General features: G+C 36.3%; 1 protein-coding gene across 2 annotated transcripts in view; it reads left to right on the forward strand.

Moving 5' to 3' along the window:
• Positions 1-27,536, forward strand: part of REV3L (REV3 like, DNA directed polymerase zeta catalytic subunit) — a 195,610-nt gene that overhangs the window by 151,358 nt on the left and 16,716 nt on the right. For both annotated transcript variants that reach the window (XM_024115548.3, XM_024115550.3), the window contains 6 exons: positions 67-185; positions 6,158-6,299; positions 7,792-8,036; positions 8,979-9,087; positions 10,956-11,162; positions 21,945-22,054. In XM_024115548.3, coding sequence (XP_023971316.1) covers positions 67-185; positions 6,158-6,299; positions 7,792-8,036; positions 8,979-9,087; positions 10,956-11,162; positions 21,945-22,054 — 932 coding nt within the window. The remainder of the gene's footprint in view (positions 1-66; positions 186-6,157; positions 6,300-7,791; positions 8,037-8,978; positions 9,088-10,955; positions 11,163-21,944; positions 22,055-27,536) is intronic.

The following is a 27,536-nucleotide window of genomic DNA, read 5'->3' on the forward strand; positions in this document are numbered from 1 at the left end:
TTTAGAACCCAATTTGCATGTAAGTATGAGTATTATTATAATGGAGTTTTTCTTTTCTCTCCCTAGGTGGCTCTAACTAACTACACCTTTGAAAATGTGAGCTTTCATGTTCTTCATCAGCGTTTTCCCCTCTTTACTTTTCGAGTCTTATCAGATTGGTTTGATAACAAGACAGATCTATACAGGTAATGTTTTATAACTCTGAAGAGGATAATATCTCTTTTAAAAAATCAGTATTGTTGGAGTATAATTTATATACAATAAAATGCACACATTTAAAGTATATTGTGCAATGACTTTGAAAAATGTATACACCCTGTAATCACTACCCCAATGCAGATAAAGAACATTTCTAACACCCAGAAAATTCCCTTATATAGCTTTGTAGTTAATCTACCTATTCCTTAACCACCCAGGTAAGTATGAATTGAATTTCTATTACTATAGATTAGTTTTGTCAGTTTTAGAACTTTGTATTATTAGAATTATTTACAGTCTACCGCTTTGTGTCTGTCTTCTTTCAAGAAACTCAGCATGTTTTTTGAGATGCAGCCATGTTGTTGCATGAACCAGAGTTTGTTCCTATTTTTATTACTAAATAATATTCAGTTGTATGAGTATACTACAATTTATCCAGTCACCTGTTGATGGACAGTTGAGTTGTTTCTGGTTTGAAGCTATTATAAATTAAACTGTATGCAGGGCTTTGTGTGAACATACATTTTCATTGAAGAAAGTGCTAAATTGTTTTCTTTGCAGTTCTTCTAGGGGAAGACTGCTGGCAAGAAATTCTCTCAGCCGTTATTTATCTGAAAATGTCTTTATCTCACCCTTATTTTTGAATGATATTTTCACTTATTCTGGGGTTGAGAATTATTTTTCTTTCGCTGATTTAAAGACTGTATTCCCTTTTCTTCTGGCCTTCATTTCTGATGAGAAATCAACAATCGTTCTCCTTTTTCCAGTGTATGCAAATTTTTTTTTTTTTTTTTTTTTTGGCAAAGTCAGGCTTAATGATTGGATGGCTGCTGCTGTTGTATTTCTGTGTAAGGCTTATAGTGGAGGCAGGGGAATTAACTCACTTTTCCTGGTCCAGAGTTAGTCTTTGAGAGTTCCTGCTCTCCCAGGCCTCGAAGATGAGGCTTTCTCAGTATTCCTGCTCTTCCCACAGTGGTGATAGACCTCTGCTTTGTATCACTGCCAGGTCCTGGCCGAAGCAGGTTTCTTGACTCTTCCACAGAGGAACATGGCTTATGCTTCTACTCCTTCCCCAGCAGTGGTGTTTCTTTGCCTGGAATCTATGATGGGAAAGTTTCCTGCCCCTTTCCCAGTGGTAGACAACTACTGTTTGTTACTTGGTACAAGGCCTGTGGTTGGAACAGGGGAGGTTTCCTGCCTTCCCTCAGGTGCAGCTTTTACTACTACCCCTCCCAGCCATAAACATCTTTTGCATCTCTTCTCTTCCCAAAGATAATGGATCTTTGCATAAACCCTAAGGATTGGAGAATTTCCTGCTGGTCCCACAGCAGCTCAAGGCTTTGCTTCATATAAGAGAAGGGTTGGAGGAAGTTGCAGGGTTTTATTCCTGTGTGCACTGCCCTGCCCCCAGTCTTTCTCGTGAGCACTTGGTGGAGGCTCGTGGGAAAAGATTTCCCTGGTGTCTACGGCTTCCAGTGATTCTAAATTGTCATGCTAGCCCATACACGACCTTTAAGAATTTATTAACACGTTAACAATTTCATTCTTACCTGCTTTTATGGCCGTTGCATCTGCCTCCTGTTCTCTGCCAAAGATGAAATAGGTTATATGTCCTATCTGTTCTTCTAAGGGTTTGTTACCTATGAAATTTAGTTCACCTGATTTTTTTATAACCTCAACTTACTGATGGTCTCAATAATCACTATGTATATTATTCTATTTGACAGTGTCCCATAGACCCTTGAGGCTCTGTACATTTTTCTTCAGTCTTTTTTCTAACGACCTATCTTTAAGTTTACTAACTTTCTTCTGTCATCACCAACCTGCTGTTAAGAACAATCAATAGGGACTTCCCTGGTTGTCCATTGGTTAAGACTCTGCGCTTCCTCTGCAGGGGGCACAGGTTTGATCCCTGGTCAGGGAACTAAGATCCCGCATGCCCCACATTGCGGCCAAAAAAAAAAAAAAAAAAAGAATAACCAATAAATTTTGTATTTCAGTTATTTTTAGTTCCAGAATTCTCATTTGGTTCTTTCTTTTGATAGTTTCCATATTTGGTGGATTTCCCTGTCGGTTAACTCATTAAGATTACATTTTTCTTTTAACTTCTTGAATATCTTTTCTTTAGATTTTTGAACATATGTATAATAGTTACTAAATCCAACACCTGGCCATCTCTGTATTGGTTTCTATTGACTGCTTTTTTTCTTAACTGTGGGTCATATTTTTTTGTTTCTTTGCATGATTATGTAATGGATATTGCTCATATTCTGTTGTACAGATTCTGGATTTTATCTTCCTCTGAAGCATGTTTATTTTTGCCTAGTAGGCAATTCAGTTATTGGCTGATCACCTTGAACTTGTGCAGACCTGGTTTTTGTGCTTTGTTAAGGTGGATTTCTGAAAAGCTCAAAGCGTTTCCTAAGCCCCTCCAACTTGACAAGACTCAATCTCCAGATTCTATCCCATGTGCATATTGTTAGTGCTTGGTTTGTCTACAGTTGGCTTTACTCTGCCTTACTCCTAAGGCGTGGTTTTTCTGAGCTCTCAGCTGGATGCCCAGGTTGTTAATAAGGGGGTAATGAAGTCTCTCCACTCTGGCATGGCTAGACCTCCAGCTGCAACACTATCTAACAAGTTCTGTTCCAAACTCAAGCCCACAGCAGCTACTCTCTAGTAAGCCTCATGTGGTTTCCTCCTGCTCATTTTCAGCATAGCCCTGGGCCAGTTACTCACGGGGAAGCCCCACCTTACTTCTAAATGCTAAGCCCTGCCCCTTGCACAGGTGCCCTGTCCCACAGACCCCAGCAGCAGCTTCCTGAACCCTGATCCCTGCCTCCTCAGCTTAGCAGTATAGCCAGCTCTGCTCAGACTAGCGCACTGCACCGTGTTTAGAAAATTATCTCCATGCAGGCTGGGGCTCACCTCATGAGTTTCCCTTCTCTCAAGGAGCATGGCCCTACATTACCTATTGTTCATTGCCCAAAAACAATTACCTTGACACTTCTATTCAGGAGGGCTAGTCTAGTACCAGTTAGTTACTCTACTGTAAACAGAACTGAAAGTTCCCACCTCTACTGTTCCTTAGGTTAAAGGTAAAATGGATAGTAATAAGCTTAGAAAATAGCTGTATAAAGAACATAGTCCAAAAATTAATGTATCTGATGTTTGAAATGAATGAAGCTCTGCTTATTGAATTGTAAGGCCATATGATGGTGAGGATAGGAAGGTCTAGCCTTAAAAACAATTTGATATATTTGGGGAAACTGCTTTCTGACCATGTCAACTTATTCTCCAGTCTCTTTTAAGGAATCTCAAGGAAGTGAAGTGAAATCACAGAAAGCACTGAGCTTACGATCAAAGCCTTATAGAAACAGAAGCTTAGGAGAAGTTATATACCAATAAATAAAATGAAACTTGATATTAAACTTAACATTGAAAACTACATTTGGTGGTTTGTTTATATACCCTAGAATGCTCTAAATGTATATTTTGCTACCTCTAATTAGGTATTATCTAGGATATGTATGTTTTTGCCAAGTGAAATCGAGAACTGGACTTAACATATTTAAAAGAACTGATTGAATCCACACATAATGCATTATCTTAGCTTTACATTTGGCTATATGTATTATTGAAGGATCACATGAATGATCTAAAAAAATACATATTAAAATGTGATACAATTTTTTGCCTATCAAGCTTTTTTTTTGCGGTACGCGGGCCTCTCACTGTTGTGGCCTCTCCCGTTGCGAAGCACAGGCTCCGGACACGCAGGCTCAGCGGCCATGGCTCACGGGCTCAGCTGCTCCGCGGCATGTGGGATCCTCCCGGACCGGGGCACAAACCCGCGTCCCCTGCATCGGCAGGCGGACTCTCAACCACTGCACCACCAGGGAAGCCCCAAGCTAACTTTTAAAATTGCAATCCCTAGTGTTGACAAAGATGCAAGGAAACACTTTATCATTACTAGTATGAATATAAATTATTAAAACTATCTGAAAAGCAATGTGTCATTTCATATTAAAAAGACCAAATCTAGGAATTTATCTTAAGGAAGTATTTAAGGATCTGTACATAGACTTAGCTGTAAAGATGTTCATCACAGAAATTCCCTGGCAGTCCAGTGGTTAGGACTCCACGCATCCACTGCAGGGGGGCGTGGGTTTGATCCCTGGTCGGGGAACTAAGCTTCCACAAGCCTCGGGGCAACTAAGCCTGTGCACCACAACTACTGAGCGCATGTGCCTCAATGAGACAGCCCACGTGCCACAAACTACAGAGCCCACGCACCGCGAAGAAGACCCGACGCGGCCAAGAAAATAAATATTTAAAAATCCATAAAAGATGACAGTAAAGGAATTATTTTTTAAAAAAATAAAGTGTACAATTCAGTGGTTTTTATTGTATTCACAGAATTGTGTGACCATTATCAATATATTTTAGAGTATTTCCATTATCCCAAAAAGAAACCCTGCATCTCTTAGCCATCACCCTCCAATCCTCCCTTCTTCACCACACTCCCCCCGAACCCAGTTCACACCTTAGGCAACCACTAATCTACTTTCTGTCTCCATAGATTTGCCTGTTGTGTACATTGCATATAAGTGGAATCATACCGTATGATGATTTTGTGACTGGCCTCTTTTAGCATATACTGTCCAGAATCATTCATGTTGTAGCATGTGTCAATACTTCATTTCCTTTTATTGCCAAATAATATTCCATTGTGTGGGTATATACCACATTTTATTTATTTACTCATGAGTTGATGGACACTTGGGTTACTTACACATTTTGGCTACTCTGAAAAATGCTGTTAGGAACATTTGTATACAAGTTTTGGTGTAGATGAACATTTTTATACCTCCTGGATATATACTTACGAGTGGAATCGGTCAATTATATCGTAACTCTATTTTTAACAATTTGAGGGATTGTCAGACTGTTTCCAATGCAACTGCACTTTTACATTCCCACCAGCAGTGTATAAGGGTTATAATTTCTCTGCATCCTCACTAACACTTGTAAGGAGTGTTTTTAATTATAGGGTGATTTTTTTTTTTCTTTTCATGTTCATTCTCTAGTTTTTCTGTACAGATTAGTCGTGTCATAGGAACAGGATTTTAAACTTTTTATTGAACTATATTATGTGACTATATTGTTTTAAAACCCACATATTTAAAGGTTGCAATATATTTGCATCTTGATATTCCTTAAATGAATAAATTTTATTCTTTATCATATACCTTTGGATAATTTTTACATTTTAATAACAAAATATTAAATCAAAACTTCCTTTCATGGCTTTGGTGAAGGTTTTTGTTGTTGTTTGCTTATTTTCTTAACAGAAAAAGTAGGGTAAAGAGGTTTTCAAGGTTTAAATCAACAGAATATTGGTATTTTCACAGGAAATACTGATTTGACCTATATATTTACCCCACGTATGGTCTCATTAAAATTATTTTCCTGATTTTTCTAAATCTTCACCAAATTACTCTGTTTCTTTCCATAAGACACCAGTGCATACTTTTTTTTAGACTGATATTAACAATGATAACCCAAAGCCTACATGTTTTTTAAAAGCCTATAGATAGCATAATTATAATTGTATAATTATTGCATCATTAGCAGTGGCATCTAAGAGACAATGTTAATTTTTTATAATAAAAATAGAGTAAAATCGAGCAAAATGTTGAAAATAATTATCCTTAGTCTTACCACCTTATCACAAGCATTATTTTAAACTTTACATATTTTCACTAGGTTTTATGACCTTGAAATATCTGAAATTTTCTAATGTTTAACTCATTAACGTACTTTGCTAAAGGCTCGATCATGACTCCCTCCGTAAATAACCTCACTTTTAATAGGTAGTTTTTGACATAATGAAAACAGTACTAGTTTCAAGTATACAAATTTTTCCCAAACGTTCATAGCATGGATTCTCTTTTAACAGATGGAAAATGGTTGATCATTACATTAGCCGTGTCCGTGGAAATCTCCAAATGTTAGAACAGCTGGACCTGATTGGGAAAACCAGTGAAATGGCTAGACTTTTTGGCATTCAGTTTTTACATGTACTGACAAGGGGTTCACAGGTAGGAAATCAATTTTCTTGCACACTTGAAAGTTCTATGTGAATGATATACGTACTTTTGAGATGTTTGAGGTGATTTTTTTGTTGTTGTTGTTAACAGCTCCGCTTTTTATTTTTTCTCCACACGAACTTTTTGGCCACTGCTGAGTTTTGCATGATAATAAGAAAATAAATGGCTATGCCCTTGAGGATGGTATGATGTTCCTGAATACCGTCAGTGTGATTAGGGATGACTTGAAAGGCCGCTTAGAACTGGGGATGCGGCAAAGGAAGTCTACCTCTCTTTTGTTTTACGTTCCTACTTTTGGCTGTTCCAACTCCCAGCAGATAACTTTAATATAAAAAAAAGAAGGAGGAGGATTTGGGAATCAACATAAGTGGGCTGTATCACTTTTTTTTAACGTTAAAGAAAAATGGGAGCTTGGAAGCCATTTAAGTCCTCTCTTTCTAACTAGTTTCCCAAGGATATAATGAAAGATTTTTGTTTAAATGCCTTGCTGAAAATGGTTTCATGCTTTTATTCCACAAATGTTTATTTGAATACTTTTAGTGTGTTAAATAAACACTGTGCTAGCCATCCAGGATACTACATTAAATCGCTTAGTTTCCTTAACCTCATAAATCTTTTATTTTAATTATTTTATGTCTATAACATTCCCCCAATCTACCAATTCAGTAAATATAGCAAAACTAGAGCGCTAACTACTTTGGCATTACCTGTTGCTGTATTTAATTTTATTGCTATTATTAAATAGCTTATAAAGCTATTTATTTTACTTATTTATACTCCCACAAATTTTAAAAACTATTTGATCTGGCTTATAATGAAAGGCAAAGATACTTTAAAACCACATGAGAATACTTCAGTGAACCCATGCTGGTTCTTGTGAGTGCTTTCTTTTTCTAAACTATAAACCGTCTGCTTTATAGCAGTTATTATAAACAATCAGTAATTGCTTGATTAATTTTTGTGAGGGACCAGTATTAACCTGACTACCTTTCAGTTTTGGAATCCTGTGTTCCTTCTTGGGAAATTGAGATAACATTTATCCATCTCAAGTGTCCTGACCCCCATTCTCTAATTTTCCCAAATAAATTTGTCAAAGATTATTGGCCAACTTTTTTAATGAAATTGTCAAATTGTACAGCTGTCTCTTCTACATCTGTTTACTATGATATTGCTGTCTTTAAATATTAAAAGAAATCTAATTGTGTCTGTCTTTTCAAAAATAACTTATTGTGTAAGTTATTTGACATATTTTGCAGTTTTTATAAAAGTTATGGGAATAGGAAAAGGACTTACGAAGGGTTCCCTTCTGATACCTGAAAGCCGATTAAATAACCAACATTATGTAACTGTGTTGTAAGAAAAGTCTTACAGCCGTATTTTGAAGAGCAAAACATCCCCCAAATGATTTTCACATATTCAAAAGACCAGTATATTTGTATTTAAGTTTCTTCTTCTCTCCCTACTTCTACCCCTCTGCCTGCAGTACCGTGTGGAATCAATGATGTTGCGTATTGCTAAACCAATGAACTATATTCCTGTGACACCTAGTGTACAGCAGAGATCCCAGATGAGAGCTCCACAGTGTGTTCCTCTAATTATGGAGCCTGAATCTCGTTTCTATAGCAATTCTGTTCTCGTTTTGGATTTCCAGTCACTGTATCCTTCTATTGTGATTGCATACAACTACTGTTTCTCCACCTGCCTTGGCCATGTGGAAAACTTGGGGAAGTAAGTTTTTTTTCATATTTACAATTACTTTGTTGTACTTTATACTTCTTACTAAAATTAGACTTTCTTTGTACATGAGACTGCCCTTAAGAGCAAGATGAATGGGCTGTAGCACATCTAGTCTGCTCTTTGTAGTTACCTCACTAATTAATTAACATGGATCACCGTATGACTGATGGAGCATCATGGATGAATAACTCAATGAAGAAGATTGTGAATACGATCAGCCTTGCAATTTTATCTGTTCCACCTTCGTGTATATCTGTGGTCTTTTAAATAAGAGTTATATTTAATTTGTTGGTATAAATCACTTTTCAGTGGAACAGTTTGAGGATTATGATCTTATAACTTCAGCTATGACCTCCTCTTGACTTTTCTTAAAAATAGTTTGTTTTCTAAAAAAAAAGTTAAATTGCCAAATGTTAGATTTTATTTTTTCATGTCAACCAAATTTTTTCTCATAAGAAGTACATGGTCTTCCTTTATAATGATTTCTGTGTATTTAAAACCAAGTGTTATATAGTTTTAGTCTGAAGTGTATTCACTCCTTATAGAAAGCTTTTATGGAAATTGTATTGATAATTCTGTCTTTTTAGTAAGAACAGGAATTTGGAAAAGTTAGTTGCAGTCTTTTTACTTAAGGCTTAAATTTTTCTTTAGGGAACTTAGTGTAAGGTAGTCATATGTTGAGCTGAAATTTGGTATTTTAGTATAGATTTTTCCCATGTACTTTAGGATAGTGCTATTTAAGAAATGTTTCTAATATTTGAAGAACTGCTATTTGGTAACTACACAAATAAACATATTACTAAGTATATTAATTCATGTTTAGATGTTTAAAAATGAGTTTCCAATAGAATTAGAAAGATTCCTAAAATTGCCTAGAATCTCTGTTCTGTGATTTGAGAAAGCATTTGCTTAATTTTTTTTTTTTCTTAACAGGTATGATGAGTTCAAATTTGGCTGTACCTCTCTAAGAGTACCTCCAGATTTACTTTACCAAATTAGGCATGATATCACAGTGTCCCCCAATGGAATAGCTTTTGTCAAGGTAATACTCTCTTATAAATGAAAGGTATCAACTGTGGCTTAACCTCTGGAGAGCTAATCGTTTAGATGTTGTTGGCATATAATACCAAAAAAAAAAAAGAAAGTTTGCTTCAATATCTTATCTCAGAAAGTCAAAGATATAGGGAATCTTCTAAGAAATTTTTTAAATCATTTTTTTAAAAAAAAATAGTAATCTTGTTTTGCATGAATTTAGGTTTAAAATCTTTTAATTATTAGATTTTAGTTTTTAATGAACTATTGCAAGAAATAAATGTGCCTATATACCTTCTGCCCTCTATTAGAATCTGGCAGGCTTAAGTAGCTATTTGATGATCACAACAATGTTAACTTATAAAGATTAAAATTGCCTTAATGTGTATACTTTACTAATTGTTTTATATATTTTAAATTAAATTAAGACTGCCTTAGAAATAATGATATTCTAATGTATTTATTGATTGTATTTTTTAAGACGATACCCAAACTAATAACAGAGTCCCTTTTTTCTCTCCCTTGTCTCCCCTCAAAAGAAACTAAAAAAGCCTCATAAATGAATAAAGACAAATAGGAAGAGATCTAGGAGAAGATTATATTGCCTCTCATATGCCAACTTCATTCCTTTCTTTTCTATTTCCTTAGCAGTGAGTCTGTACTAGAATCGTGGGATGGTAGGGTGGTTGGTGGTGGTAGCATGGACCCCACTAGCCCTCAAATTCATTCTGGTGTACTTAGCGAAAGTATCATTGTTCTCTACCAGTAAGAGGATGCTGTGTTTAAAGAGTACTGTAAAATTAGCCATTTAGATATGAGGAAAACTTCTACCAAGTGAGTTCATGATATATTCCCTTTTGGAAAATATTACATTTTAACATAATAACATATATTATGTCTTAATATAAACATTATGGCTGCTTCAGAAGGTACACAGAATGAATTAGAGGTTACAATATGTTTTCATTGTCACATATCTACCAGCTTATTATTTTATCTCCCTTTAACAGCATTTTAAGAACTTGCATCTACATTTTGACCCAATGTGTAAAGCTTAATGAAAACTAGATTTTTTAATATTCAGGAGTGTGATTATCCTATTCCTGAGGTTTTAATTGTTCAGTCCAACATGCATTACCTTGCACGTGTCTGTGAATCATCTTCAGAGTTAATACTGTTTTGTGGTTTTCATTCCTAGTGGAGTTCTCATAAATTCTCCCTAGTCTTGATTAATACAAATGATTTTTTTTTTTTGGCATCAACAAATTTTATCACCTCACTATTCATCCCCTCTTCCAGATTGCTAATAAATATAGGCCGGAGGGGATGGCTTAGTGGTCTAAGCATCAGATTTGAAATACCTAGAGTCCCTGGAACTGCAGGTTTGAATGTCAGCAGAGTCAACCCAGCTCTTCATTCTTCCAAGGTAGATAAATGGAGTTCCATGCAGATTACTGTGTGGGGTCATTAGGATGAGATCTTTAAAAACTGAGGTTTGTTATGAGTGATACAAATCCCGTGTGTCTTTCTGAAAGAGTGGGGGTTTGGATCAGAGTTTTGACAAAATTTCCCTCTGAACTCATTATATGGTCTCTTATGTACTAGTTGGCATCCTCCTCCCTGGAGGTCTCTGAACTCACATAGTAGTGCTACATTAGATTTATAAACATTACAGGAACGTTTTAGGAGAAAAGTCCTCTTCATAAGAAAGAAAATGTGATGATTTTATATTGATGGCCACTCGTCCTGTGGCCATGCTATTGTTCGTATGTTTCAGTTCATGACAGTTGGCCATTGTTATACTTTGTGCTTCCTTCTTAATTGTCTAAATCTATAATGTTTAAGGGATTTAAACATTCTTTTTTTCCTTTATGATAGCCTTCAGTAAGAAAGGGTGTGCTACCAAGAATGCTCGAAGAGATTCTGAAGACTAGACTGATGGTGAAGCAGTCGATGAAGGCTTACAAGCAAGACAGAGCCCTTTCACGAATGCTCGATGCACGTCAGCTAGGACTTAAGCTGATAGCAAATGTCACATTTGGCTACACAGCTGCTAATTTTTCTGGGAGAATGCCATGCATTGAGGTAAGTGATATAAGTCTATAGTTTTTTTCAAAAGAGACTAAAGCAGCATTAAATGAATATATATATGTTCATTAAATATATATATATGTTCATTAAACATATATGTTTAACATATATATGTTTATATATAACATATTAACATACATATGTTTAACATATATGTGTGTTTAACATATATATATATGTTCATTAAACCATTTTGTTTTGAAACTTTAGACAAAAGGGTTTCATTTCCATAACATAGGATCAGTTTTTCTCAAACCAGGACTTATATATTGATATATACATATTCTTAGGAATTTGTGCGTTTTCTCTATGAGAACTCTTTGTGTTTTGTTCAATGATAATTTTAGAAATTAGCATACACATATTTCTGCATAATCTGGATGACCATATTGTAACCAATTACTGACATGAGATTTCAGTGCCGCCTTTACAGCATTGTTTATAGTAACACTGGTACTAAATAATTCCTTTTAATATATTGATAGAGGTCTGATGATAGTTCAGTTGTCTTCTCCAAATGTCAGAATAAAAACAATCATTCCATATTTACTAGTGTACCAGTATATATAAAGCAGAACCTTTCTTTTGCAGTGGTAGTTGCAATTAAAAGACACTTTTCATTAAACAAGACTAATTTCTTGTTATTTACTAAATGAGGGTGTTAATTTGACATGAATACAGTATAGTATGACAGAGTAATATAATAATTTACTAATGGTTGAGAAAGGAACAGAGTAGGCTTGTTTGCTTGATGATCTTTTCATGCCAAATGAAGGCTAGAGCATTGTGGTATACCATATTTGCAGTAGTTCAATAAGGGAAAAGCAGTGGAAGAATCAAGTTCCCACAGAGCTCACAGTAGGCAAAGTAAACTCCAAAAACCTGTGCAAGGGACGTCCGGTTTCATGTCCAACATGTAAGAAACTGAAAGTCTCTACTCTGTCCTCACACCAAGTATGCTGAACAGACAGAAAAATCAACAACTCTTCTTAGATCTGTCAGAGAGGTGAAGTCACGGGTAAAACTGCTGCCCCCAAAATTGAAGAGACCAACAGGTATACAGAGAGTCACAACTTAACCAGAGCAGAAATCAAGAGCACAAATCTCTGTGAGAACCAGTGCCATGGTAGGGAAAACCGAACTATAACTGATGAATCGCTGGAGGCTCAGGGTGGACAAATCTGAGCGATAAACACTCCAAAGGACCCACTCATCAGGGTCCCCACACTTTTATGAATTTTACCTCTAGGAGCTCAACCAGGTTCTAACAGTGAATATCAGAGAAAAATTCCCTTGTGCTTCTGGCACAGAGAGAGGAAAAGAACCATTTTGAAATACACCAGAGCATTCTGTTTTTAACAAAGTCTGCCCTCAGGAGAAACTATTTAACCAGAGCTTAACCTGCTGGAGTTTTATCAGAGCCTAGCTGTCCTGGAGAAAGGGAAATAACCCAAGTCCAACTGCTCTAGCCTTCTACATGGAAGAAAAATACTGCAGCCCACTCTAGTCATCCTGTCCCACCAAAGATGGGGTGAAAAACTGAAAATCACATGTGAAGTCTACAGTCAGAGGCACAGGTTCACTGAAAGACTGAGACCTACTCGTAGGACTAAGGAGCCCTTCCCTTCCCCTGACACCTTACAACCTCATTACTAAAGGCCTATTTATAGCAGTTCCTTTTACCCCATACATCATGTCTGGCTATCAAAAAAAATTGCAAGACTTACTAAAAGCCAAAAAACACAGTTTGAAGAGACAGAGAAAGCATCAGAACCAGACTCAGATAAGGCAGGGATGTTGGAATTATCAGACTGCAAATCTAAAACTATGATTAGGATGCTAAGAGCTCCCTCCAATAGCTAAAGTAGACAGCATGCAAGAACAGATGGGCAATGTAAGCAGAGAGGTGGAAATTCTAAGAAAGAACCAAAATGAAGTGCTGGAAATCAAAAATCCTGTAACAGAAATGAAGAATGCCTCTGACTACTACACTGAAGATGGCTGAGAAAAGAATCTCGGAGCTTGAGGAAATCTTAGTAGAAACTGCTAAAACTGAAAAACAGAGAAAAAAAGACTGAAAAAAAGAGATATCCTACAACTGTGGGACAACTACAGAAGGTGTAACATACATGTAACAGGAATTCCGGAAGGAGAAGAGAGAAAGGAACAGAAGAAATACTGAAACAATAATGACTGAGAATTTCCCCAAATTAATGTCAGGCACCAAACCACAGATCCAGGAAGTTCAGAGAACACCAAACAGAATAAATGCCCAAAAAACTAAACCTAGGGACATCATTTTCATACTGCAGAAAATCAACAGTAAATTAAAAATCCTGAAAGAAGCCAGAGGGGAAAAACACCTTGCTTATAGAGAAGCAAAGATAAGAATTATATCCAGCTTTTCCTCAGAAACCATTCAAGCAAGGAGAAAATGGAGTAAACTATTTAAAGTGTTAAGAGATAAAACCCTTCAACTAGAAATCTGTACCCTACAAAATTATCATTCAAAAGTGAAGAAGAAATTAAGATTTTTCTCAGACAGATAAAAATTGAGGGAATCTGTTGGCAGTAGACCTGTCTTGCAAGAAATGCTAAAAGAAACTCGTCAGTGAGAAGGAAAATGATAATAGGTCAGAAACCTAGATCAATACAAAAGAATGGAAGAGCATCAGAGAAGGAATGAGTAAAGGTAAAATAAACACTTTTATTTTTCTTATTCTTAATTGATCTAACAATTAACAATTTGTTCAAGATAATAATGGCAACAATGTATTTGATTATGTATGTTTACATACATGTATATATAAGTTAAATGAATAACAAATGGTACAAGGAATGGGAGGAAGGGATTAGGATTATTTTATTATAAAGTACCCACACTACCTATGAAGTGGTATAGTGGTTTTGAAAGTGGTATATTTTAAGTAAATATAAATATTGCAAAATTTGGGGCAACCACTATAAAAAGTTTAAAAAAAATTACAACTAATGTGTAAGAAGGAGAGAAAATGGAATCATATAAAATAGTCAAAACCACAAAAGGCAGTAAAAGTGGAAAATAAAAATAGGGACAAAAACAAAGGCAACACATAGAAAAATCAGGAAGGACATAGTTGAACAACATAATCAACCAGATATAATGGACATTTATAGACTGCTTCATCCAACAACAGCTGAATACATATTCTACTCAAGCTCACATGGAACATGTACCAACACAGACCACATTCTGGGCCATAAAGCACTTTAACAACTTTAAAAGAATAAATCATACAATGTCTGCTTTCAGATCACAATGGAATTAAACTAGAAATCAGTAACAGAATGATAGCTGGAAAATCCCCCAAATACTTAGAGATTAAGCAGCATATTTCTAAATAACACGTGTCAAAGAAAAAAAAAATCTCAAGAGAAATTTTTAAATATTTTGAACTAGATGAAAATGAAAACACAGCTTATCACAATTTGTGGAAGTCGGCAAAAACAGTACTTAGGAAATTTATAGGTTGAATGCATATATTAGTGGGAAAAAGACCTAAAAGCAATCATCAACTAAGCTTTTACCTTAGGAAACCAGAAAAGGAACAAATTAAATCCAAAGCAAGCAGAAGAAAAGAAGTAATAAAAATTACAGCACAAATCGGTGAAATTGATTTTCTCAATTGATTTCGTGTTTTCAAAGAACCCCAAAACTAGTCTTTTGAAAAGATAAATAAAATCAATAAATCTCTAGCCAGCCTAAGGAATAAAAAAAAAAGAGTACGCAAATATCAGAAACAAAAGAGGGGACATCACTTCAGTTTCCATGGCATTAAAAGGATAATAAAAGAATATTATGCACACAACTTTGATAACCTAGATGGAGTGAACCAATTACTTGAAAGACATAATCTGCCAAAACTTGTACAAGAAGAAATAGGCAATCTGAGTAGGCCGATATCTATTAAAGAAATTGAATCATTAATTAATAGCCTTCTAAAACAGAAAGCACCAGACCCAGATGGGTTCACTGCTAAATTCTACCAAATATTTATGGAAGAATTATAACATCTCTCTACAGTCTCTTTCAGAAGATGCAAGCAGAAGGAGTACTTTCTAACTCATTCTAATTACCCTAATACCAAAACCAGACAAAGCCATTATAAGAAAACTACAGATCAATATCTCTCATGAACAGAGATGTAAAAATCCTCAATGAATATTAGCAAATCAAATCTAAAAATGCATAAAAACAGTTGTACACCACAACCAAGTGAGATTTATTCCAAGTATGCAAGGTTGGTTCAACATTGAAAAATCAGCTGAGAGCCATCACTTCACATTCAAGTTAAGAAAAATCACATGATCATGTTAACATACAGAAAAGGCACTTAACAAAACCCATTACCCATTCATGATACAAACTCACAGGAGACTAGGAATAGAGGAGAACTTTGTCAGTTTGATGGAGAATATCCACCAAAAAACCTACAGCTCATATTGTACTTAATCATGAGAAACTTGAAGCTTTCTCACTAAGGTCAAGAACAAGACAAGGATGTCCCAACTCATCACTGTTTTTCACCATCATACTAGAAGTCCTAGCTAATGCAATAAAACAGGCAAAAGGAAATAAAAGGTATGCAGATTGGGAGACTTCCCTGGCGGTCCTGTGGTTAAGACTCCACACTTCCAATGTAGGGGGTTCAGGTTCGATCCTTGGTTGGGGCACTGATCCCACATGCCGTGCCATGCAGCCAATACAATAAAAAATAAACCTTAAAAAAAAAAAGGTATGCAGATTGGAAAGGAAGGTAAAACTGTCTTTGTTTCCAGATGACATAATCCTCTATGTAGAAAATCCCCAAAAAAACCCTCCTGGAACTAATAAGCAATCATGTAGCAGGGCTGCAGGATACAAGGTTAATACATAGTGTATACCAGCAATGAACAAGTGGAATTCGAAATTAAAAACACAATACCAGGGGCTTCCCTGGTGGCTCAGTGGTTGAGAGTCCGCCTGCCGATGCAGGGGAATGCAGGGGACATGGGTTCATGCCCCGGTCCGGGAAGATCCCACATGCCGCGCAGCGGCACAAAAAAAAACCCCAAAAACCACAATACCATTTATATTAGCACCCCCCAAAATAAAATACTTTGGTATAAACCTAACAATATCTACCAGATCTATATGAGGAAGATCCCAAAACTCTGATGAAAGAAATAAAAGAACTAAATAAATGGAAAGATATTCCACGTTCATGGTTAAGAAGACTCAGTATTGTCAAGATGGTAGTTCATCCCAAATTGACATATAGATTCAATGCAATCACAGTCAAAATCCCAGCAAGTTATTTTGTTGATATTGACAGACTGATTCTAAAGTTTACATGAAGGGGAATTCCCTGGTGGCCTAGTGGTTAGGATTTTGGGCTTTCACTGCCGTAGCCTGGGTTCAGTCCCTGGTCGGGGAACTGAGATTCCACAAGCTACTCGGCCAAAAAAAAAAAAAGTTTACATGAAGAGGTAATGACTCAGAATAGCCAACATAGTATTATAGAAGAATAAAGTCAGAGGACTGACTTACTGTAAAGCTACAGTAGTCAAGGCAGTGTAGTATTGGCAAAAGAATAGACAAGTAGATCAATGGAACAGAATAGAGATTCCAAAAATAGACCCATGTAAATATAGTCAACTGATCTTTAACAGAGGAGCAAAGGCAATACAGTAGAGCAAAGACAGTGTTTTCAACAAATGGCACTGGAATAACTGGACATCCACATGCAAAAAAAAAAATGAATCTAGATACTAACCTTACACCCTTCACAAAAATTGACTCATATTGTATCACAGACCTAAATATATAATGCAAAACTATAAAACTCCTAGAATAACATGAAAAAAATCTAGATAACCTTGGATTTGGTGATGTAACCCCTTGGCTTTTTAGCTGTAACACCAAAGGCATGATCCATGAAAGAAAGAATTGATGAGCTGGACTTCATCAAAATTAAAATGTTCTGCTCTATAAAAGGCACTGTCAAAAGAACAAAAAGAGGGCTTCCCTGGTGGCACAGTGGTTTAGAATCCGCCTGCCCATGCAGGGGACAGGGGTTCGAGCCCTGGTCCTGGAAGATACCACATGCCGTGGAGCAACTAAGCCCATGCGCCACAACTACTGAGCCTGAGCTCTAGAGCCCGCAAGCCACAACTGCTGAGCCCATGCACCTAGAGCCTGTGCTCCACAGCAAGAGAAGCCACTGCAATGAGAAGCCCACACATTGAAACGTCGCTGCAACTAACAAAAGCCCAGCAATCACTCTCCTTGTTATTTACCCAAAGGAGTTGAAAATGTATGTTCACACAAAAACCTGCACACAGATTATCATTATAGCAGATTTATTCATAATTGCCAACATTTGGAAGCAACCAAGATGTCCTTCTATAGTGAATGGGTAAGTAAACTGTGGTACATTCAGACAGTAGACTAGTATCGAGCACTAAAAAGAAAATGAGCTGTCAAGCCACGAAAGACATGGAGGAAGCCTAAATGCATATTACTAAGTGAAAGAAGCCCATCTGAAAAGGCTGCATACTGTGTGATTCCAACTATATGACATTCTAGAAAAGTCAAAACTATGGAAACAATAAAAAGATCAGTCATTGTCAGAGTAGAGGGGAGGGGGAAAGATGAATAGTCAGAACACAGAGGATTTTTAGGGCATTGAAACTACGGATGACTCTTGAACAACACAGGTTTGAAATGCCTGGGTCCATTTATATTTGGCTCTTTTTCAATAAATACTGTATTATAAGATGTTTATATCTAGTTTCAAGTTTGTATATTTGTAGGTAATATTAAAAAATACTTTGTCAGTCCTAGGGATTCGTATTATTTCTCACATTAGAAAAACACTCATCTAAATGACCTAATAGAAAAAGTGGAAATTATTTTATTAATAATGTAGAACCAGAATAGCAAATCTTTTCTTAGGCCATTTCCACATTCCACTAATTTTTTTCCTACCTCTCAATTTAAAATTTGTTTATAAATGTATTTTGTAGCTAAATAATACAGAAATTAACATTTCTTTTAAAACTATATAAATATTCGGGGGGGTGGGATAAATTAGGAGTTTGGGATTAACTTATACACACTACTATATGTAAAATAGGTAAACGACAAAGATCTACTGTATACAACAGGGAACTATATTCAATATCTCATAATAACCAATAATGGAAAAGACTCTGAAAAAGAATGTAGATATATAATTGAATCACTTTGCTGTATACTGAAATTAATACATTGTAAATTAACTGTACTTCAATTTAAAAATATATATGTATGTGTATATATTGTGTGTATGTGTGTGTGTGTGTGTGTGTGTGTGTATATATATAGATATATATATATATCTATATATATATATCCTAACCTTAGAATAAGTAGAATTTGGGGGTTTTGATCTGGCAGTAGAAGTTGAGGAGTGGAGTTCTGCCAGGAAGTACGCTACTACCTAACATGTTGAAAACTGACTGCCAAGCAACATCTGCCTCCTTGACCCTGGACTTTTCAGATATTCGGAGGTTAATGACTGCAAGCTTGCGTTTGGCCCTTCTTTACATGCCAACATCACAATTTAATAATGTTAACTTATTTATGAAGTCATTAGTGGAAAAAGCTGTCAACATCACAGAAAGGGTCTCTCGTGAACATGTCAAAAGTTAGCTCCAGTGGAGTAAAAATGGAAGCTGTTGTCTTTAAAGGCAAATAGACTACTGACTATGGCCGTGTGCTTTCCTTCAATGAACACACAATCAAAAATATATGACAGTACCACCAAGATCACATAAAATATGCTAGATCTAGACTATCAAAGAGAAGGACAAGACTTTGTAAGCAAGAATTCCTATAAGAATGCAGAGAATGAGTAATGTAGCTAATAGTTGTAGGTTAATGTCTCTGTCTCAGCTCAACACTGTCACTGATGTGTTTATTTCATAAATTAAAAATTTTATGTCTCACATTTTTCTCCTAAACTATTTACTGTTCGTGATAAAGCTGTATATACACATACATTTATATCTGACAACTTTTTCAACTGGCTGTTCATTGTCTCTTTTTCTTTCTTTTCTTGTGAGATATAATTGATATAACATTATATTAGTTTCAAGTATACAACATAATAATTCAATATTTGTATATATTGCAAAATGATCAATATCATTTAGACCACAATAAGTCTAGTTAACATCCCTCACCACACAGTTATAATTTTTTTCTTGTGATGAGAGCTTTTAAGATCTACTCTCAGCAACTTTAAAATATACAATATTATTAACTGTAGTCACCATGCTCTACCTTACATCTCTAAGACTTATTATTGTATAACTGGAAGTTGGTACCTTTGACCACCTTCACCCATTTCCGCCCCCCCCCCACCACCTCCTGCTTCTGGCAACCACCAGTCTGTTCTCTGTATCTATGAATTCAGTGGGGTGTGGGGGGTTTTTTTGTTTTAGATTCCACGTATAAGTGAGATCATAAAGTATGTGTCTTTCTCTGTCTTATTTCACTAAGCATAATACTCTCAGCGTCCATCCATGTTGTTGCAAATGGCAAGATTACCTTCTTTTGTATGGCTAAATAATATTTCATTGTATATAAACCCCATTTTCTTTATCCATTCATCCATCAGTGGACACTTAGCTTGTTTCCATGTCTTGGCTATTATAAATAATGCTGCAGTGAACATGGGGATACAAATATCTTTTCCAGTTAGTGTTTTTGTTTCCTTCAGATAAATACCTAGAAGTGGACATATGTTGTTCTACTTTTAATTTTTTGAGGAACCTCCATACTGTTCTCCATAGTAGCTGTGCCAATTCACATTCCTACCAACAGTGCAGGAGCAGTTCCCTTCTCTCCACATCCTCACCAACATTCTTTTTAGAGAATTTTTACTTTAAATATTTTTATTATGACTTTTCAGGATCCCAACCATTGCCTAAATTGTGTAATCGATTTCCTCTTTTTAAATCCAGTCTCTTGGCCCTGTAATGTTTTTCAAATTAGGAACTATGACACAAAGTAGCAGAATCAGTTTTAATGTAATTGCCACTCCTTTCTTCTCTGCCACTGCTCCCCCCCCCGCTGCCCCCGCCGTGCCCATGCCTCTAAGTCCTTCACACTGCATGGACTTCAGGGCCAGCTGCAAAAGAGTTCTGACTCTTCCAGATATAGCTTAAATGGGTCAGACTAGACAGCAGGAGGCAGACATTTAGGACCAGTATATGTGTGTATTTGTATGTGTATATCTCAAAAGCATATTGGACTCTAACACTCTGTGGCTCACCCATTTAGCTATTTGCTGTCACATATTTTTATCTTGTGTGAAAGTGGCAAAAGATGACAGATTGAATATTTTATTCAAACTTGAATTTCAATTAGGTGACATGATTTTTTTTAATGTATTAGGCTATAGTTCATATTCTCAAGGTTTTCTGATGCACTAAAGGTCTCAACAGGATTCATGATCTTAATTTAAAACCCAAATTAAGTTTCTGCTATCAGTGTTTTATTTATTCCTTTGTTCATACACTTTAATATTTCCTTTGTAAACAACTTTAAACAGCCTTTTAAAATAAGTATTATTCAATCCTGCATTTAGTTCAGATAATTCAAACTTTATAGTAAAAGGGGAAAGATCATTATAAATACTGTTTGCGTCTTAACAAAAAAGAAAAAGTGCGTAATTCTTAATTTAGAACTTTAAAAAGTAATGTTCCATTTATGCTGAATGGCAGTTTCCCCAACCCTTAGCTTTAATGAGTTTGATAATTGAAGCAGCAGTGCTATACTAGTCTCCTGAAGTTCTTTAACTATGAAATATAATTAGCCTGCTTCTCATGTTTGTCAAGATCCACCATCTTCTTGTTTTGTCAACTTATGCCATGATCATTGTTAAAACTCAACCACTGGGCTTCCCTGGTGGTGCAGTGGTTGAGAAGTCCGCCTGCCGATGCAGGGGACACGGGTTCGTGCCCCGGTCCGGGAAGATCCCACATGCCGCGGAGCGGCTGGGCCCGTGAGCCATGGCCGCTGAGCCTGCGCGTCTGGAGCCTGTGCTCCGCAATGGGAGAGGCCACAACAGTGAGAGGCCCGCGTACCGCAAAACAACAACAACAACAACAAAAACTCAATCACCAATGAAAGAACTTAGACATATATCTGCCTACTTGATTTAAATTGAACCCTTGTAATATATTTTCTATCATATAATTATGCACTTTTCCTTGTATCAATATTTAGTATCATCTAAAAAATATGTATAACCAATCCCTGAGATACAGGTTCAGCACAAGCTTTACTGATACTGAAAGAAATTATCATAACACTCCAACAGAAGAATTTTGAAAGACACACATGCACATTCATAGTGTAATTTCCTGCCTAGTTGGTTATAAAGGCATTTTAGAAAGTCCTTGAATAAATAAGGCTTATTCTTCTAGGATCAAATGTAGCTATGTATATAGTGCAGTCCATTGTACTCACTGATACACTCACAGGCAAGTCTGTATATTGATTGGTTTCTTTTAAATTATCTCATTTTCTTCTTGAGTACTTGTAGAAAGAATGATGACATTGGTGACTCTTGTTTTTTTAATGTTCTTTTCTCGTTTCATTTTTAGAAATATTTAATCAATTAAAGTTAAGTATTATATATTAAAGTCTACTGTCTTATACTAAACTACATTAAGAAATTATTTTCAATGTTTTTGTACCAACAGGTTGGTGATAGTATTGTTCACAAAGCCAGAGAAACCTTGGAAGAAGCTATTAAACTGGTGAATGATACCAAGAAATGGGGTGCTAGGGTTGTATATGGTGATACTGACAGGTAATGAACTTTCTGTTTTGTAGTTGTCTTTTTGCATCTCCTCAGATATTCATTTCAGTGTTTGAAATGGCTTAAGGGTAATCCTTCCTAAAAATAGAGTTCTACCTAAGTTCTTTTCAGTCCTTATGATCTTGTGATTGGAGTTAACACAGGTCCTGATTTACCAGATATGATCTTAAGAGATAGAAAATGTATATGACCTGAGCCACAGAGTGCGAAAATTCCCAAGGCATCCCTCCAGGTAGCCAAGTAGATAGGGATCTGTAAAAACTGTATACACAGGAGTCTAATCTGTTTAAAGAAATAGCTTTTAATGTGAAGAATCCCTCAGATAGCTGCAGCTCTCTGAATTTAAATATGTATCTTAAAATAATCAAACTGTTTTTGAAAGACAGTTGCCAAAGATGTGAGTGGTTAACTTTTCACTGGGCCCCAGAATCTGCTGACCTTCTTCTATAAACAGTGCAGATTCCAGATATATTTTCCATTTGATTCCAGAGGCTCACAGACTTCCTGAAGCCCATCATCCTGAAGCCCATTCTATCCAAAGAATAGAATTGCCTTTGAATCCTGAATAACCTCAGCCTGCTTGCTTGCTTTGATATTTTTCAGGGCCCAGTTATTTATGTAACATCTTATTTATATGACTTACTAAAATTTTTCTAGAATATAGGTGTTATGCAAATTTCTTAAGAGTCTGAAATTTTTTTCATATTGAAGGCTTAGAGTCACAGTGTGATCATTCTAAGAGCACTTGCCTCAGGAGCTCTGATCACTTTACAGTGCGGTGGAGCAAGCAGAGATAATGCTTCTAATCACTGAAAATAGCTTCTAGGTAATCTTTAAACAGCATTTAATCTTCTCCGGTTTTTTAATGCACATACAATCAGCATAATCATATTAATGCTGAATGAGGCCTTTCCTCCTATAGCAGCTGTTTCATTATCAGCAGGTGGGGATAGTTTCAAGTTATCCAGGCCCCAGTTATCCATAGTCTACTGTTCCCCATCAAAAGCCACTGCTCACTTTGACTTTGGGTATTTCACTGCTCTGTAAAACCACTTCTGCTGAATAGTCTAGCAAAATAAAAATTACTGGAACACAGTTTTTCACCTTGTTAGCAGAGCTCCTCACAAAATATTTAGGGAAGAGGAGAAAGTTAAACTTTAAATTGTTGAGTTTAATTCAGGGTTTAAACACGTCAGTAGTTGACAACACGCACCCAGAAGCAGAAGTTGGCATGATTCTGACTGTAAGATTTTTAGGAATTCAAACAAACCAAAAAACACAGACTTAGAATGTCAGAGCTGGAAGAGGACTTTTAGGTCAGGAGTTTTCATGACCTAAAAGGGTTGGGAGAAAACCCTAGGGGGCACATTCTCAGATGCTACTTAAGAGCAGATTCCCCTGGAATAAGAAATTTGTCTAAGATTGCCCAACTAGTTAGCAGTGGAGCCATAAATTGGTATCTCTCTACGTAAGACATCACAGGTTTTTATTCTAATAAAAAAAAGTGTAGGGACTTCCCTGGCAGTCCAGTGGTTAAGACTCTGCACTCCCAATGCAGGGGGCACAGGTTCGATCCCTGGTTGGGGAGCTAAGATCCCATGTGCCACACAGCACAGGATAGATAGAGAGAGAGAGAGATAGAAAGGGAGGGAGGGAGGGAGAGAGAGAGATAGATAGAAAGGGAGGGAGGGAGGGAGAGAGAGAGATAGAGAGGGAGGGAGAGAGAGAGAGAAGAAGGAAAAGAAAGAAATTGTATTTGCAGATTTGCAGTATCTTTTTTTTTTTTTGGCCGCACTGCCCGACTTGTGGGATTTTAGTTCCCTGGCCAGGGATCGAACCCGGGCCCTGGGTGGTGAGAGCGCCGAGTCCTAACCACTGGACCGCCAGGGAATTCCCTGCAGTATCATTAGAGCTTTTGACTACCATTCACCATCTGATGCATTCAACAAGTGTTTACTGAAATACACTGTATGAGGGCAGTTCACTCTAGGGCATGCATTCTCAATGGTAATAATACTGCCCAGCAGCGTACAAGTTGGTCCTCGAGGAGCAAAGAAGTACAGTGGGTTTTGGCCCCACAGAGCTCAACCCTACCCAACAACATTTTAATCCTTAGTAATTACCTTCTCTTGTTAAATTTACTTTTAACTTTTTTGGGGGGGAGGACAATAATGATAACATACTGAGAAGCACTGCTCTAGGGATAATAAATGTATGCTTGGTGGAGGGAAAGAGTTCTTAACCAAGAGTGAGATCTGGATTCTCTTTCTAGCTGTGCTCCTAGCTGATTGCATGGCCATCAAAAAGTCGCTTAGCCTCCCTGAGGCTATCATCAGAATGAAGGAAATCTGATACATGATGAAGAATGACCATTGCCTCCCTCCAGTTTCAGGACTGCTGACTTTATGAATCTTGGAGTCTAGCTAAGGGAGACTGGTTAACAAAGCATCAAAACTACTCTGTTAGAAGGGTGTTTCTAGAGCAGTTATGCGTTATTGTCCATTTAGACAGTATAAATGTAAACACCCTGAATTTCTTTATATTGTAGTGGTTCTAACAATTATTCTATATAATAGTGGTTATCAATAATATTTATCCCACCCTAGTGGGATAGACCTACTCCCATCAGTTATTGAGGCTCTCTGTAGTAGTGATCCTCAGGCAGCGTAGGGAAGGACATTTGACAACACACATACTGCCGGGGGCAGCAGAAGGGTGGTGAGGAACTAGAACAAAAATCTCTTGGGAAATTCATCTGAGTATAATTGAGAGAAGCCTCCTAGGTGATTCTCATATCCCCACTTAACTCCCCACCCCATGTGAAATGAAAATCACTGCTTTAAATGTGATCTGTCAACCAAAGATAAACATTATTTAACTACATTAAAAGCACCAGTAACAGACAAAGAGAAACTTTTTTTTTTTTTGGCTGTGCCACACAGCTTGCAGGATCTTAATTCCCTGACCAGGGACTAAACCCACTCCCTTGGCAGTGAAAGCATGGAGTCCTAACCAACTGGACCACGAGGGAATTCCCTAGAAACTTATTTTAAAACAGTCTTTCTGTTTGTAGGCTGGTCACCTACATTCTGTTAAGTGACCCAAAACTTCCATTAATCCTGGTCCGCTCTCTTGAAGCTTAGCTCCAACTAAAACTAGCCAAAACAGCACAGATGAACTCAAGTAAAACCCCTAACACTACTAGGTAAAATCTCAAATATATACCCTATAATAACTTTTAAGATGTAAAGTATGTGTACCTTTAATTTTTTTATCAACTTTATCAAGGTATAATTTTTAACAAAAAAGTGCATAGTTCAATATACAAAATGTATAGACCCATGTAATCAGCTGCCACCCCAGTCAAGATATAGAATATTTCTATCACTGTAGAAAGTTCTGCCATGCTCCTTTGCAGTCAGTCCCTCACTTTCATCCCCTACCCCCAGGCAACCACTTACCTGATTTCTATTACCATAGCTTAGTTTCTCTGTTCTAGAGCTTTATAGAAATGTGTGTAGAAACACTTCAATTCATTATTGCATCTGAACATTTTAAGCATAATAATCTTTTTTTTAAAGTTTGGCATTTATATCTAAAGTCAAACATACCCTTAGCATGACTCAACAATCCTACTCCTTGGTATTTACCTAAGAGAAATGAAAACTTAGGTCCACACAAAGACTTGATGCACTTCTTCACTGCAGTTTTATTCTTGATAGTCCAAAACTGCAAACAGTCCAAATGTTCATCAGCAGATGAATGGATGAACAATGTAGCATATCCATACAATGGAGTACTATTCAGCAATAAAAAGGAACCAGTTACTGCTACTTTAGCAACATGGGTATATCTCATAAGCCAGACATAAGTATGTACTGTATATTATATAAAATTCTTGAAAGACAAAACTAATCTGTAGTAATTGAAAGCTGGTCATGTGTTGCTGGGAGTGGGGTGGAGAATTATTGCAAAGGAGTACAAGGGAACTTTACAGGGTCATGAAAATGTCCCTATATCTTGATTCCAGTGGTAGTTACACAAATATATTAATTTCCTAGGGCTGTCACAGATTTGGTGGCTTAAGCACAGATATTTATTTTCTCACAGTTCTGGAGGTTTGAAGTCCAAGATCAAGGCGTTAGCCAGTAGCTGTGGTTTCTCCTGAAGCCTCTCTCCTTGGCTTGCAGGTAGCCACCTCCTCACTTTGTCCTCACATGATCTTTCCTCTGTTCATGTGCATTCTTGGTGTTTCTTTGTGTAATTTCCTCTTATAAAGACACCAGATTAGGCTTACCCTAACCACCTAAATTAGAGCGTCATTTTAACTTAATCATTTCTTTAAAGGCCCTATCTCCAAATACAGTCACATTCACAGTGGGGGTTAAGGTTTCAACGTATGAATTTAAGGGGCACAGTTCAGCCCATAGCAAGCCTATATGTTTGTCAACATTCATGGAACTGTACACTTAGAATGTATTCATTTTATTATATGCAAATTATATCTCAATGAAGTTGATTTTTTAAATAATCTTTCAAAAGGAAATTTTGTAATAATCTATTTTTTTTAAAGGCTGTACTGGTATAATGAGCATCAGATGTGCCTAGAAAGAAAATACTATAAAAAGCTTTAGATGGTTGAGAATATAGCTTAGCTTAAAAGTATAATTAGCTATCTAAGGCCTATTTGTTGTGCCTTATGTTAAAATTAATTCAGATTGATAAATTTTTATTTTCAAGGCCTTAAGTAATATTAAATAAATACTCCTTCAGCTTTTCAGATCAAACTCTAACACAAGTACTATCTGCAATATTGGCAGAGAAAGAGCTTTTCAAAAAAAACCATCCAAATGAGACTGAAAGTCCAATATAAAAGCATTTAAGAAATGATAAGATTGGTTTATGTGGCTCCAAGAATCTTAAAGTCCATGTTTCAAGATAGTATTCATTTCTACTATTTAATATCTTTCCACTAAAGTTATAAATGAAGATCAGCTTTATAATCTCTATTCCTTAAGTATATTTATTCGCCATTACTTCTTTTGGTCTCAGATTGTGGTATATACTGAAATGTAAAGTGCTATTATTACAGAGTTAGCTGGATTATATTAGGAAAAAATGCCCAATAGTTTTATCAGTTATTTTTTAGTATTTTTCATATTAGAATTTTTTTAATCCGTATTAGAAATCCTTCCCTCTTGACCTGCATATACTGATGGTGGGATTGTATGTCAGAAATACCTTTCTGGACTTCAGTTTCACATTATCTTTCAAAAAATATTTTTAGTATATACCACTTATCTAGAAATTCCTCTTCTAGGAATTTATTCTAAGGACATAGCTTGCCAAGTTATTATTATATATTAAATATTAGAAAAAAAATTTAATGATTTAGATTTCCAGTGGTAGGGGTTTGGTTAAATTATACTATATCCATACACTGAAATACAGTACAAACTGTTAAAATAATGTA

This window comes from Physeter macrocephalus, chromosome 10 (genome assembly GCF_002837175.3).
Source record: "Physeter macrocephalus isolate SW-GA chromosome 10, ASM283717v5, whole genome shotgun sequence".
Taxonomy (NCBI): domain Eukaryota; kingdom Metazoa; phylum Chordata; class Mammalia; order Artiodactyla; family Physeteridae; genus Physeter; species Physeter macrocephalus.